Source organism: Aphelocoma coerulescens, assembly GCF_041296385.1.
Source record: "Aphelocoma coerulescens isolate FSJ_1873_10779 chromosome Z unlocalized genomic scaffold, UR_Acoe_1.0 ChrZ, whole genome shotgun sequence".
Classification (NCBI taxonomy): Eukaryota; Metazoa; Chordata; class Aves; order Passeriformes; family Corvidae; genus Aphelocoma; species Aphelocoma coerulescens.
The window spans coordinates 8875527-8889662 of record NW_027184085.1 but is presented as its reverse complement, the minus strand read 5'-3'; the positions used below and the strand labels follow the sequence as shown (position 1 = coordinate 8889662).

The window sequence follows — 14136 nt, the reverse complement described above, 5'->3', positions numbered from 1 at the left end:
GAGGGCTCAGGGTGACCAAACGTGTTCTCAGCACCCCACCTCAACAAAAGAAAGAGATTAAAGGGGGTTTTTCAAATTATATATGAATATGGAACATATTTCAAAGTAGGCTAAGAAATATGTCCAAATTTCACCCCAAAGAGTAGACATTTGGCAACTGAAAAAAACTCTCAAAATGCAAAGATTTGGGCAGTCACACTTAGAAAGCAAAGCAGGCAACCCCTCCGCCATGCCTCACAGCAGTCTACCTTCCAGCAAAGCCTTTGGGAGGGCCAGCACAAAGCCTTGGGGCTGGTCCGTGTATCTGCATCAGAAGGAGCAGCAGCCTGGAGGGAGCTGAACAAAGACCAAGAGCCTGTGCATGTGCCTCAGCCTGTCCCAGGGAGCACTGATGATGCGCTCACCTTTTCATCTCCATTCCCAGCTCAAACAGGCATCTGGTTTGGATTTTTGTGCGTGCAATGAGCTCCCTCAACCTCCTGTTTTCACATCATGCAGTGCATCCTCCCATGCTCCACAATCTGCTGTGGCTCCTCAAAGGGTGCCGGGGACAGATGGCTTGATTTCAGCTGATAAAGGGGCTGCCTTGAAAGAAACGAAGCGGAAGCTGTCTGGCCTGATATCTCTTTCTAGTGCTGTCAACGGGAGGTGAAGGAGACAAGCTGGAGCTGGATGGACACCAGCTCCATTCCAGGGAGCATGGAAGGGAAACAAATTCCTTTAAAAAGCTCTTCTGCTAAATGGTGTCTGCTTGCCTTTATTTCAGAGACCTTCTGCCAAGCACAGATTACCTCAATACACTCTAGTCTTCACTCAGCCTACTGTGCTGCATGAAAGCTGTAGCTAAAATATCTTCAGACCCTCTCAAGGGACAGCCAGGGATGTGGCTGATGTGCTGCTGACTTTTAAACTCAATGTGGTAAACTGCTAACCAGCCTTGTCACTTCCCATCCACAGCATTGGGCAGCGCTGCAGCTGTCGGGCACCTTGCTGAGCCCAGCCCCTGTGGGCAGCATGGGGCTGGCAGGCTCTCCAGGATCTTTGCAGTGCACAAACTGCAACCCTGCAGTAACCAAGGGAATTGGGAGCAAGCTCGGTAAATAGTGGAAATTATAAAAGCCACCACTTCTGTAATAAAAATGGGTTTTTCTTCAGGAACCTAAATTTTGCGGGTTTTTTTCAGCACTGGGAGGGGAGGAAATATCCCTTCCCTTTGGAGACAGAATAATTTATAAGCCACTTTTATAAAAATCAGTGATTTCCCTTTAAGTCAGCTTCTGTGCCTTTGTCTCAGCTTTCCTGATTAGTCACATAATGAGGATATTTCTAATACAAATGTGTCAGGGGAGAAGGGAGCCAAACATTGCTTTATCAGAAGAGAATCTGTATCCCTCCAGATGCCAATTAGTCACGGAGATACAGGTATGTGGGGCGGGGGCAAGGCAAGCTCTTATTTTAGAAGCTGAAATGGTTTGTGCCCTCAGAATTTCTCAGGTGGAGCTGGAAAGCCAAGGTAGAGAGATCTCCCCTGGCTTTCACATCCCTGCCCCTCAGATGCGTTTGCCGTGCTGCTGCTCCTGCTGCTGATTGCGGGGTTATTTCTGTCGCAAGCTTGGCTAAACAGAAACTCTCTCCTTATAAATATGGAAATCTGATGGTTGAGCTCTCTGTCTCTCGGGACAAGTTGAAAGCGTGGTGCTAAAGAGAAAAGGGCTGCTGAACTCCGAGCTTGGTGGCTTTGTTTTCTGTACTAGTGCAGAGAAACTGGCAATTTTTTATCACTGGGATCCACCTTTGCTGGATGGACTAGTGAACTCTCAGGCCTTCCTCCCGGGAAAGCTCTGAGCCCAGCAACAGCCTGGGTTGTGTCAGTCCCTACTCTGTCCAGGCTAAGCCGGTGTCCACCACTGAGATCCCCACCTATCTGTGGTGTGGTAGATGTGCTTGGTGCATGAGCCTTGGGCAGCTGCACATCTTTGGGGATGTGTTGGAAAAGTCCGTGGTTTTTATGTTTGTTGAAAAGCTTTGAATGCCACTGCGCATCCATTATGGTTCCTGATAAATCTCTTGAATCACAGAACATTCTGGGTTGGTAGGGACCCACAAGGTTCATAGAGTCCAACTCCTGGATCTGCTCAAGACAACCCCAGAAGTTGCACCATGTGCCGGGGAGAATTGTCCAAATGCGTCTTTAAATCTCACAGGCTTGGTGCTGATTGCTTCTCTGGAGAGCCTCCATTCCAGAGTGGTGAAGCCCCACAGTGCTTCTTTGGAGCTTCATTTGTATCCTGCTTACAGCCTGTCTCTTTTCCTGGCTTGAGACCACAGTCAGAGAGCTTGCAGAGCCAGACGCACTTGCTCTTTGGAAGAAGGGAGATTTACTAGGTGCAGGAGAGAGACCAGATGAGAAATTATTATTGGAGAAGGAGTGAACAGAAGAAGCAATCCAACAGCTCAGAAAAGGATCTGAGGTATTGGATTAAAGATGCCAGTGATACTCCAGAAGCAAAAAACAAGACCTCATTCATCACACTTGTATGGAAGTTGAACATGTAAAAATCAGCTGCCTTACAAAAACAAAACCCAAACGATCTGGAAAAGAACCCAGATTTATGCTAGTAATAGCTTCGACATTGAACCACTGATTAGGGCCCTTGGTCTATTGAAAGGTGTGGATGTGGAGCCATCCCAGCTTTTCCGACTATTGTTACAGCCAGAGACTCTGAAAGCTTAATAACATCATATTTTCCATGCTGGATTCAATCAATGGCCCGTGGAAGCAATTATCCAGTCTCCAGGACATTGGTGGGAACTAACATCACTGCAACAGGGCTCTCCTACTGTCATTTGTATTGCACCAGGTATTTTTTTTGTCAGAATACATCACTTCTGCAGTATCTGTTAGAACCAACCAAAATTTCTAGTGTTTCCTTCAGGCAAACTTTGATTTTGTCTTCCATGTACAGCTGGAACAGCCTAGCTGCATGTGGAGAGGATCCATAAACCACTCTATATATGCTGACAACCACAGCATGTCAGTAATGATGGCTCCACTTGCACTTCTTCAGCCAGTGTTGCTAGGTGTTAGGGTTGTCCATGGAAAAGAAGCATAGTTCCCCAGAGCTGTCCACGGGAAGGAAGCACAGTTCCCCTCCACCATGCAGGAGAGTCTGTGGAAGTCTTCATTTGGGGTGGAAAACGGCTGTTTCAAAACAGACTGTTCCTCTCAACGAGGCTCTGTTAAAGCCTTGAAGAAGTAAAGATGGGATCAGACCTGAAATAAGCTCTCGACAATAACCAATGGGCATGAATTCAGTCTCTACAAGAACCTGCCATGGTCCCTTGCAGACAGCACTAGGGCCATGCAGTTTTCCATAGGATTCAGCTGGAATGTGCAGCGAAGGGTCTGGGCTCCTGTTTGTGCCTCTGATCGCCAAACACACTGTGACCGTGGCTCTGACATGTTGCTCAATTTTTTAATCATTTTAGGGGTATCCTCCCCTCAAGAGTTGAGGTTTAAAGAGCAGTTGTAAAGTTGTATGGGGTTTTTTGCAATCCTGGATTGGCCAGATGCCAGTTGCTAAACTGACTCTTACAATAGCTACTAAGGAATCTGCGATGCTTTAGCACCTTGAATACTCATGTTGCACCTTGGAGCTGTAGCTGTATAGTCAGAGGTACAAGAGGAAAGGTATAATATCTTCATGTATATATCCTTTACAAGGAAGGAATTATTTTGATATTTAATCATCCTGAAAACGTATCTCAGTTAATAGCTGGTTTTAAATAGCTATTACATGCCAGCCACTTGGCAAGTGCAGGCAGTGGGGAGTGCAGTGTGGCATTTCTCTAATTTGCAATGTTAATGATCCAATTTAAGTCATGTAAAGCTAGCACAAGATACTAAACTTATAAATGCATGTGATAATAGAGATGGCTTATGTGTGTGAGAAAAGCCTGGAGGGATATACGGTGTTAAATGCACTCTATCTTGATTGAAAGGAAAGGACATGGGGCTGCTTGTGCTGCTGGTTTCTCAGAGGGAAATCTAACAGAAATCATGTAATTAATCCCGTTTTTCTTCTTTGTCCCTCAAATGCTTTCCCAAAGTATTTGGTCTAGCTACTGAATTGGTGCTTCCTCTGCTACTGTAGACTCCCAAGATTAGTCATACATCATCAGCTTAAAAAAATATTTTCTTCCCTGTGCTGCAAATGTCATTTTTGATTAGGAAAACAGACCACTGAAACATCTTGTTCCCTTTCCACAGCTTATGCCTTTCTGTTTGCTGCATTTTGTTCAGCCCGGATATGGCAGTTGGGCAGGCCCTTTGTGACCAGGGTTCCAAGGGAGCATTTCAGCACAGGCACTGCAGCATCTGCAGGGAGACTGGCACTTTTCTTCTGCCTCCATTTGAAGCAAAGCAATGGTCTGAACTCCTGGTTACCTGTCAGTAAGTTGAACTACCCCAACTGCAGGTGTACATGGCAAAAACTCACTTTAGTGACATGCTGGTTCAGTTTAATTAATAACACTAGAGGTTTTAGTCATGTAGCAGTATTAACATTGCTGGCTTCTCAATTGCTGAAATAAAATGGTTTCAAGCACCAATTTATCGTACAATTATAAACTAATCAGGTTCAAAATCTGGATCTTGTAGTGGATATTGCAGGCCTAATTTGTTAAACAAGATCTGTTCAGTAGTTGCTCAGGAAAAAAAAAACAGCAATGTTGTAAGTGGTGCATTGGCAGAGCTAGTAGAAAGTCAATAAACAGTTGTTGTTTATTGCTTTGTTGAAACCAAGTCAGTAGCTATCAGAATGTTTTTCAGTACATCAGTCACTGTGTCGCCAAAATGCCATTTATTTTTACTTTGGTAAAGGGAAGGTGGGGATGCTGGGAGGAACAGTTACTGCTCTGGATCTGACAGAGTGCACATGTTGATGAAAAGTGACAATCATGTCTTCCCAGGAGCCTTCTGCTCTGGATCCTGTGTGATTCTAGAGCTCCTTCAACATGTGAGATCTAGGAAAAAGATTGTTTTTTTCAGCTCTCCCAGAGAGAAGGTGGAGGTCAGCCATGGTCCTTGGCAGTGCATAGGGGAATTTGGAGAACCTCTCTTGCAGGATAGACTGGTGTTCTGACTAAATAAGTCTGGCCTAGAAGCAAATTCTTCTCCTGTTAAGACAGATGGGGGAAAGAGACCTAAAAAGACCAGGGATCTTCACAGTTTGCACCAAATCGGGATCAGTCTGCCTGAAAACCAGATCAGCTCTGTTGACTTTGTGTGTGACATCAGTTTCTAATCTGGTTTTGCTACAAGAATGCCACAACTTCATCAGGCAAGTGTACAGCTCCTTAGCCTTACCTCTACAGTTTTGTGTAACTCCTTATAACCCTCGTGCAAGTTAAGATAATAATTTTTTACTCTGGTGATCAGGAACATGAAAAAAAATACTCCTCTTTTTCTCTCTGCCAGCCCTTTATGTATCTGAACGCATCTATTATATCCTTCCTTAGTCTTCCCCTTTCTTCTCTGAGCAACCCCATTCTTCTAGTGCTCTGGTGTGGTTGTAGCTCCTAACTTGTATCCATAGGACAGATGAGGGGATTACATCTCCCTTGAAGGAATGGGTTCCAAAACTCCTTAAGCTGAAGCCTGAGAGTATGAGAGAGTCTTTTGTGAGGCTTTCTGGTTCCATTCCTGCTATACATCATCCTGTGACACTTTCCTTTCTCTTGCCAAACATGCCATTATTACTGACCATTGTTCATCTATACTCTGGGTTTGGATTGATCCCCTGTAAGTCTGATTCCCTATAAATCTGAGCCTTTCCTTTATGCTGTTTCTTACATAGACATCAAACTATGCACATCTTGGTTCCCAATAATTTTGTTCCTGGTGCATTTTTTGGGCACTTCATGTTCACAGATACTTTATGTCTGTATTGTAGTGATATGTAGAGGCTGCAGAGGTCTGCTGTCCAAAACACTGTGAGATTTTAAGTACCTGCCTGTGCCCATCAGAGTCCCCTCCCCAGAAGCTTTCTGCCGACAGCCAGATTTCTCAGGAACACCTGGCATGGTACAGCTTGAGGCAGAGGGAATCTGCCAACAGCACAGGATTTTCTGTTGCCAGGGCAGAGACTGAAGGTATAAATATTAATTAGCAGCACAATATTCTAGCCCAAGAGTCTGAATGACAACATTGGAATCATAGAAATTTCTCGTTGACCCACATGTACCCTCTGTATTCAGGGTGTGTGTGGTTTCTCACTTGTTTTTCTGCTCACTAAGTCAGTCCCTCATGCATAGAACATCTATCTGTTTTTTCCAAACTCAGTGTTTGATGTAGGAAAGAAACAAAACACTTGGACTTGTCCTTTCCTGTTAGCATTTGTGTGCAGTATGCAATCCACATGGGCAGCTCCAGAAAGCAGATGTCTCCTGAGCTGCAAGCACTCACTGTAAGCTGTCACACACGTGTTGGTACTGAGACTTCCAGCATCTTTTAAGTAGGACAGAAGACAGCAAGCACATCATTGGTGGGTACTGGAGAGAGACAAGTTAGCTGGATGATATTCCTGATGAGTTGGCTCATCCTGATTCAACTGATGGTGGTCAGACAGAAGCCTCAGAACTATGGAGAGAAATTATGGTCAAGCCCTGTATATTGGGTCTTTCCTTGAGGAGGATGAGGGCAATCACGCCCCTCTGCTTTTATTCAAAAAAAGCAGCAGAGCTGCTTTGGTGATCATCGAATTTCCTACAGACAGAAAAGTGGAGAACATTTTCATAAGAGCTGTAAATATGACTGATTTTGAGGGGCACATAGAGACTTCTGAAGTTACACGTATGTTTTTGAAGTGTAGCTGAAGACCACAGAAATTGTGTGTGCCCATTCCCTTCCACGTGCTCTGGGGTCACCAAGGGTTTGCAGAGTGGAAAGTGGGGCCTTGTTAAGCTTACATGGGGTCAGAAGTGTTGGCTGTGAAGGAAGGCAGAGTTTGTACCAAGCACCCAGTTCCATCATTTGGGGCGATTTCCCTCCCATAGTCAGTGTGGGTTATTGGGAGAGGTAGATAATACGACTAAAAGGCTCTTGAGCTGATGCTTTCTTATTAAGTACTGCAAAATGGAAAGTGATTTAAAAGAGAAAATATAAACAGCCTGCTAAGCATGCCATCTCCCTTAAACCCCAGATTTCAGTTTAAAGTGTTTTCACCTTCTCTCTGTGCTCCTGCATGCTGATGATGCACAGCACTCCTGCTCCTCAAAGGTTTGCTGGAACTAATTTCTGATGTTCAGAAAGGGCACATGGTATACACACTGTGGGATATGGCTGCTCCTAGCAGGACGGCAGTTTTCAAGATCCTTTGTGTCAAGCCTATAGAAACAAACAATCTAGTAAGAAAACTTCCCACCATTCGAATTGCTGTGACTGTGCATGCTCAATTAAGCTGTGGGCATGTGGGGAGAAAATTTTGATTAAACTCTGGCCCCAGCCAAATGTTCATGCAGTGCTCTGATTGAATGTATTTTTTCCTTAGGAATGAAGACATGCAGAGGCCTCAGGAACAAAAAAACATCCCTTAAATGTATTAAATACCTTTATCTGTCTAAAGCCCCTGCAGGCACTTCTCAGCACTTGCCTTTTGTTTGGGAGTGTTGTGTTGTCCCCAGGGAGCAATAAGAAATCACATCATCTGTCCTGGGATGAGTCATACCATGTAGCTGAGATTTTGATATTGGGGGCAGAGCTGAGTGTATTGGTCTAGGTGGGCTTGTGAAAAAAAAAAAATTGCCAAGTGAATTCCAATAGCAAAAGCCTGTGTTGAATCTCAGTGTGCTCTTAGGCATTCACAAGCAAAAGGCTAATCAGTCAAGTAAACGTTTCTCTGGGCAGTTGAGCTGTGGAGAGAGAACTGCATCCATTCAGTATGCACAGAAGCAGGGCATGTTTGTGCAGAGACAGCTCCAGCCGAGCTGGCGTGGGAATGCTGCTGTTTTCACAGTGGGCATTGTTACTATGGAGGCCTCTGAATTGCTGCAGAATGTCTGCGAAATGATGGACGGGAAATATGACAGTGTCTTGCCACTCCTGGGCCAGGGATAGAGACCCACTGGCACTGGGAACACCGTCCCTGGCTCGGTTTCCTCTCAAATCCATTTTATTCTCTGGAAGGAGTGGGCCTGGCCCATGCATGCAGTGGTGGTCACCCAGACTGATGGTGCTTGTGATCCCTCTGTGCAAGTTGTGGATCTCCTACACAGCTGTAACATGTGCTGCTGGGGCTGAAAAACATTGTGCCGAACCTTGGGGAAGAATTCCTAGGGCTGACTCCACTACCGTGTCCTGCATCATTCCCACCTCCAGTGTCAGAAGCTCCACCAGGCCTCCTCTCTAGACAGTGGGGAGAGAGAAACGCATCTCCAAGGACAGATTCATCTCCTTTTAAGATGAGTGTCTTAGACAGAATGGAAGTAATCACTTCTTGAAAATCATCGTAGTTTTCTCTGGAGGCCAAGGAAGCCTTTTCTGTGTGTGTGGTCTAGAGCCCATTTTGGAGATTTCTCCAGCTGAGTCCACTGGTCCAGGCTCAGAGTTCAGATCTTCAAAGGCACCTCAGAACATTTCTCCCCTCCCTCTGTTGATGCAAATGGATGTCTAACGTCACGGTCAGGTTACCTACAAAGGAAGAGCTACTGTCAGCACATCAGTTTGCCACGAAAAGTAAGAGCTGGTTTGGATTTAGAGTTTTAGCATGATTTTAACAATGTGAACCTGGACTAGTCCAGGCATGGCCAGACCCTCTCTCTGCCCTGTGGGCTTCTGACTTTGAGCTCAGTGGACTCTCTATTGGACTGCACCAGCATAGAAGACAGTATGTGGCCATCACACTATGTCGTTTCCCATAATATGTCTACTCCCATGCCTTCCTGCAGCCAGCATATTGGGGCTCCAAGGACTTGTTTATTGTGTTCAGTAACAGGTAGGACGCATCCAGCTCTTGGAGTCATGTTCCTTAGAAATGGCTATATCCTGCCTTTTCCCAGACTGGCAGAGAAAAGGTTCTCATCCAGGAAGCCTGGACTTAAGTGGTGCCACTTAGCATCTTAAACATACCTCTTGGAGGGATTCTAGCATGTCTGACAGACAGACATGTCCTTTGTGTGATCTAGCTATTCCCATGTGTAGAAGCCCCAAGGTAAGGGAGCTCATGTGTATGTCTCAAACACTGATAGCTGGATGGCTGTGGTGCCAACCAAGTATTGTTGGTAATAGCAGCCAAGGATTGTTAATAATAACACACTGGAAAGAATAGAGAATGTGGCTGGAGAAGGGCCCACGTGGAGGTAGAACAGCACAGTTCTGGGACAAACATCCTTGTCCTGGCTCCTGGAGATAAGCACAATGCAACACAGCCCAAGTGTAGGAATGAGTTCAAGAAGCAGGCATGGACTGTAGGGGGATGTGGAGACCACCAAATACCCTGAAGCCTCCAGCCCATTTCTGGAAGAGTCTGGGAGAGCAGACTGTGCACAGTAACTAAATGACATAGAAAGAGATAAATTTACCTCCAGTGCACAGAAACTCATCCATAAAAAGGTACCCCCACAAAGCCCAGGTGTGTGTGCACCCCAGACCCTGCACACCCCATCAGCTGCATCAGCAATGGAGCCAGGATTGGTGATCTCTCTCTCTCTCTCTCTCTCTCTCTCTCTCTTTCTCTCTTTCTTATATTCTTTTTTTCTACCCCTCTTTAATTCATCTCTCTCTGGGATGTGTCTCTTTTTCTCTTTCCTGTGACCTCCCTCCTTTATCCTAAATCCACTGCTGGGTGCTTAATAGGAGGCCAAGAACTAACGTACCAATTTCCATGCCAAGCGTGTAATTTACTAACAGAACTTCGTAAGATTTTGTGGACCTTCTAACGTCAAACATTCCTTTTGTCCACAAGCATCTACAAATCTTGGGTGCTCTCTTCCCCTGAAGGGTGAGAGGCCACACCATGATGATTCTTTCCTGCAGCTTGGATTCTGATCTATTCCTTTCATCTGGGCATGTTTGAGACCAGATCCATGTTCCAAGGATACCACATGAGCTGATCTATGATTTATGCCTAAATGTTCTCCTGGAGACTTTTTTTTTTGGTTTACAAATTGCTCTTACCTTTTCAAATAGTCACTAAACTGCTACATTAGAGGAGAAGTGCAGGAGTGAAAGCAGAAGAAATTGCCCTTGTCCTTGAATGCGAGGTCTTGTAAGCACCATCCATTTTAAGTACTGTCTAAGTCTACTGGGTAGTGCAAAGGAGCAGGATTTTGATAAAATCTTATAACTCTACATATGTTATTTAACCCATTTCCACCAAGGTAGAGCCTAATTCAAAAATTACATTTTCTCTCTTAAGCACAATGTATTAAAAAGAGCTAAAGTGCACTGCAGGGAGAAGGCAGGCAGAAGAGTGCCTCAACAAGTGGTTTTTTTGTTGTTTTTTTTTTAACTGAGAGGGAAGAGTGATGTTATCTTGCTTTGAAACTCAGTGACTCTGCTTTGCATACAGGTGTCAGTGCCATGATGAGTTGCATTTTACAAGACATTGTGTACAAAATAAAAACTCCAGAAATGGAGAGAGAGACAATATCAATTCACCAGTTTGGAATAGTATTCTAGTATTTAGTTTATGATGCCTGGTTCCGTTTCTTACAAGTGATGGTTTATTCATATATTGGACCTAAAGTTGAATGTTTGCTTTGCCTGTGCAGCTCTACCTATGATATACCCAAATTTACATACACATATGTGTATGTGCATGTTCAATTTAACTTCTGGCTTCTAGGTGGGAATAAGAACGTGTTTGAAAACCAGTTTTAATTTTCACTATGGTGCTAAGTGGAGAGGTTTGCAGTTTGCTGTGGAAGGACTACAGATATTTTTATCAGTGGTAGAACTGTCTGAGTTGGTAGTTAGTTTCTCTCTTAAGTTCTTTGATGTGTTGTACCACAGAGTTCAGTACATGTCTGCCAGGAGGCAGGAACAAAATGTGTTTGGGGAGATTTGTTTTTCGGGGAATTTTAGTGACAGTGAAAGGTACTCTGCTGACAGATCTTTCCTGTCAGCCATGAAATAGGTCCCAAGAGGGACCGGAAATTGAATTCTCCTACCTGTGTAGCCCTCATTCCTTCCAAGCTGGACTTTCACATAGACCTGGTCTCAAACTTTTTAGTTTTAAGTTTGAGGTCGAGTGGTCCACTTGGAATTCATCTGAAACTGTAAATGTGTTTCATACAACACCCCAAGGAGTCATCACATGAAAATTATTTGGGACTACTGCCAGCCCAGGCTGAATTTGAACTGGTGACCCACCATCCACATTATATTCCCAGTATCATCCATCATATAAGCCTGATGTTGAAATTTGGCATTTCCAGAGGTACTTTTAAGATAGTAAATGTGCTTCCAAAGTTCTGTGTTTTGCCCCTGGGTTTCAGCATTCAAAACACCAGCATGTTCTCTGCTCCCTCTGAATGTGAAGGGAGTGGAGTCGCCTAATAGCCACTCAGAGAAGAGGGTGTAGGACTTTCAGCTAAACCATTCTGTTTTATTTCTGTTCTTTCTTAACAGGATCCAACAGCTGCAGCTATTTCGGACAGAGATTGTGATACAAGAGAGGGAGAGACTGTAGCCATGAACTATAAGCCATCCCCACTTCAAGTGAAATTAGGTGAGTCTTTGCTGATGGAGAGTGAAAAGGCTGAATCCAAGGCGTGAAATACCAGATCATGTGCACACCTCCGTGCCTGTGGCTGAGCATGCCAGCAAGGCCCAGGCTGCTCGCAGAGCAGTTTTATCATTGTAATTCTGCTGCTGTAACTCAGGGAACTGACCTACAAACATGTAAAGCCCCTGTATCCGTGGATGTGGTAAAGAAAGGAAGCTATGCCTTAAAAGCAAGGCATAGTTCTTTTAAACCTACAGGTTTTTTATTAAGCTCAGATCAAGGCTTGGCCAGATAAAGAATGAAGATAATATGGAGGGACTGTAAAAAGAAGAGAAGACAGAATAGTTGCAAACAAAAGGGAAAGGATCAGAGAGCTGAGACATTACCAGGAAAAGACAGAGCTGCATTAATGTGAAATGGAGGACTTTTAGGTCTGTAAAGGTTCTCATACAAATAGTCCTGCTATTTCTGAGCAATATTTATTAAGTTCTGGAAGCAGAATCATCCTGTTAGCACAAGACACTGCTTCCTTTCAAGGCTAATGCTTAAAAGAGCAGTCCACACATGCCTGTCCTGCCTTCAGAACCTGAGCAACTATTTAGCCACGCAGCTTCAAGAACCTGATGACAGACAAGCCAAAGGAACAGTGTGCTTTTTGATAAAAAATGGGAATCTAAGTGTAGAAAAAAAGTGTAGGAGCAGGAAGGAGTCCCCTGGCTGTCCTTCACATCAGAACAAGTGACATTGAAAGGATGCTGCTGAAGCTGATTGAAGGTGGTTATGCAAGTCATGAATACTCTAAAACCAGTGGCTGCTTTTCAGGAAAAGGCAGGGAGCAGCAGTGTGTGTTAATGACAGCACAATTCATAGTTTGGTAAAAAATAATTACTGCCAGCATGCCATATGCCACCAAGATCCTTTTTCACTGCCAAGAGAGTTCTTTAATGTTACTAGACAGATAATTACTTAGTAGTTGTTTTGGATAATTTAACACTAGGAAACAGGTTAGAGAGCAATTGATGCTATTATTGGTAAATCTGTGATATTATTGCCTTTCTAGGCAATAAAAATATCCTCCTGAGATTCACTAAAGTGACAGGAAATGGTGCTTTTTTAGACTTGGCTTTAGTAAGTCGTGAGAGCATTCTAGGAGATCAAATCATTGAAAATGGGTTTGGATTCAGGGTAAACAAGTTCAGTTCATACAAATTAAATGGAGAAGTAATTTGAGGAAGATCCTTAACAAACCTCAGTATTATAAATAAAGCCAGTAGAACAAGAAACTTGGGAAGTCAAAACACATCAGGTAGTGTTGAAAGGAGAAAGTATCAGGAGAAAGGACATTGCTAATGGAGTTCTCCAATAGTCATTTTATGTATATGTTCATTAATGACTTTTACGTAAAAAGCAGGAGTCAGCAAAGAAGATTCAGTAGAGCATATTTGGGAGGAACAAGTCCCATAAAGACTCAGAAATGGCATAGAGGATAAAACAATGAAAACTGGAATAATAGAAATGAGAAAAATAAGACAAGAGAAACTCAATCTTCTGTAAGCTGTAATTTGTCAACTGGAGATGACTACATTAGTTGGAAGGTTAGTAATTATATAAATGGACTAATACAGGAAAATAGCCCACAGTCACACTTCTGCAGAATTTACAAGCTTTTTTCTGGGGATCAGATAGAAGAGAATGATTAGTTTTTCTGCCAGAACTCCTGCTTTTCCACACAGGAAAAATTCTATTTCATTTAGCCAGTGCTGAGTGGCATAAAGAGTCAAAGGGAGGCATTGAAGTGTTTGAACAGTTTTTGTAGTAGGTAGAGGCACACTGTTGCCAGGACCTCCTTTCCAGCTGGTGCTTCTGCCAAGTGAAATCAGTGCTGACCACAGTATGCTTATGAAGATAATAGTGGGTGAAGCCTACCTGCTGAAGGGGAATTGTCCTGCAAGACTGACAGGCATCTTCCTGCCTTGTCTCCAGAGAGAAGTCTGCTCCAACACCTCTCTGTGGAAACAATGTCCCTCTAATGAGGTGAACACATACCTAGTGGCACTTGCATCAGCTCTCTACTCTTAGCCATATCCAGATGAGCTCTAGGTTACCTGAGGCAAAATGAGACTAACAGTATTGCCTGTCGCCAGTGTAACATGCCTTTAATCCACACCAGCTCCTGCTGCTCTTATTCTTAAAATCTGCCCAGCCTCTAGAATTTTCTAGCAGCTTAATCATTGTATCTCCCAGCTCTGGCCCCCATTCCCCTGACTAGATATTTTTGTCCCTTCTTCATTAAACTTGTCAGATTTTCTCTTAATCTCTTTAAGGCTAGAAAAAGTTAAAGTGGTACGCAAATGTTTAGTATCTTAACCGGCCAAGCCATTGTTGAGGATGGTAGCATCTAGGGGTTCAA

General features: G+C 43.9%; 1 protein-coding gene across 3 annotated transcripts in view; it reads left to right on the top strand.

Moving 5' to 3' along the window:
• FAM219A (family with sequence similarity 219 member A) overlaps window positions 1-14136 on the top strand; it is a 97153-nt gene that overhangs the window by 46460 nt on the left and 36557 nt on the right. For all 3 annotated transcript variants that reach the window (XM_069002509.1, XM_069002508.1, XM_069002507.1), the window contains exon 2: window positions 11630-11729. In XM_069002509.1, the coding sequence (XP_068858610.1) occupies window positions 11630-11729 (100 nt within the window). The remainder of the gene's footprint in view (window positions 1-11629; window positions 11730-14136) is intronic.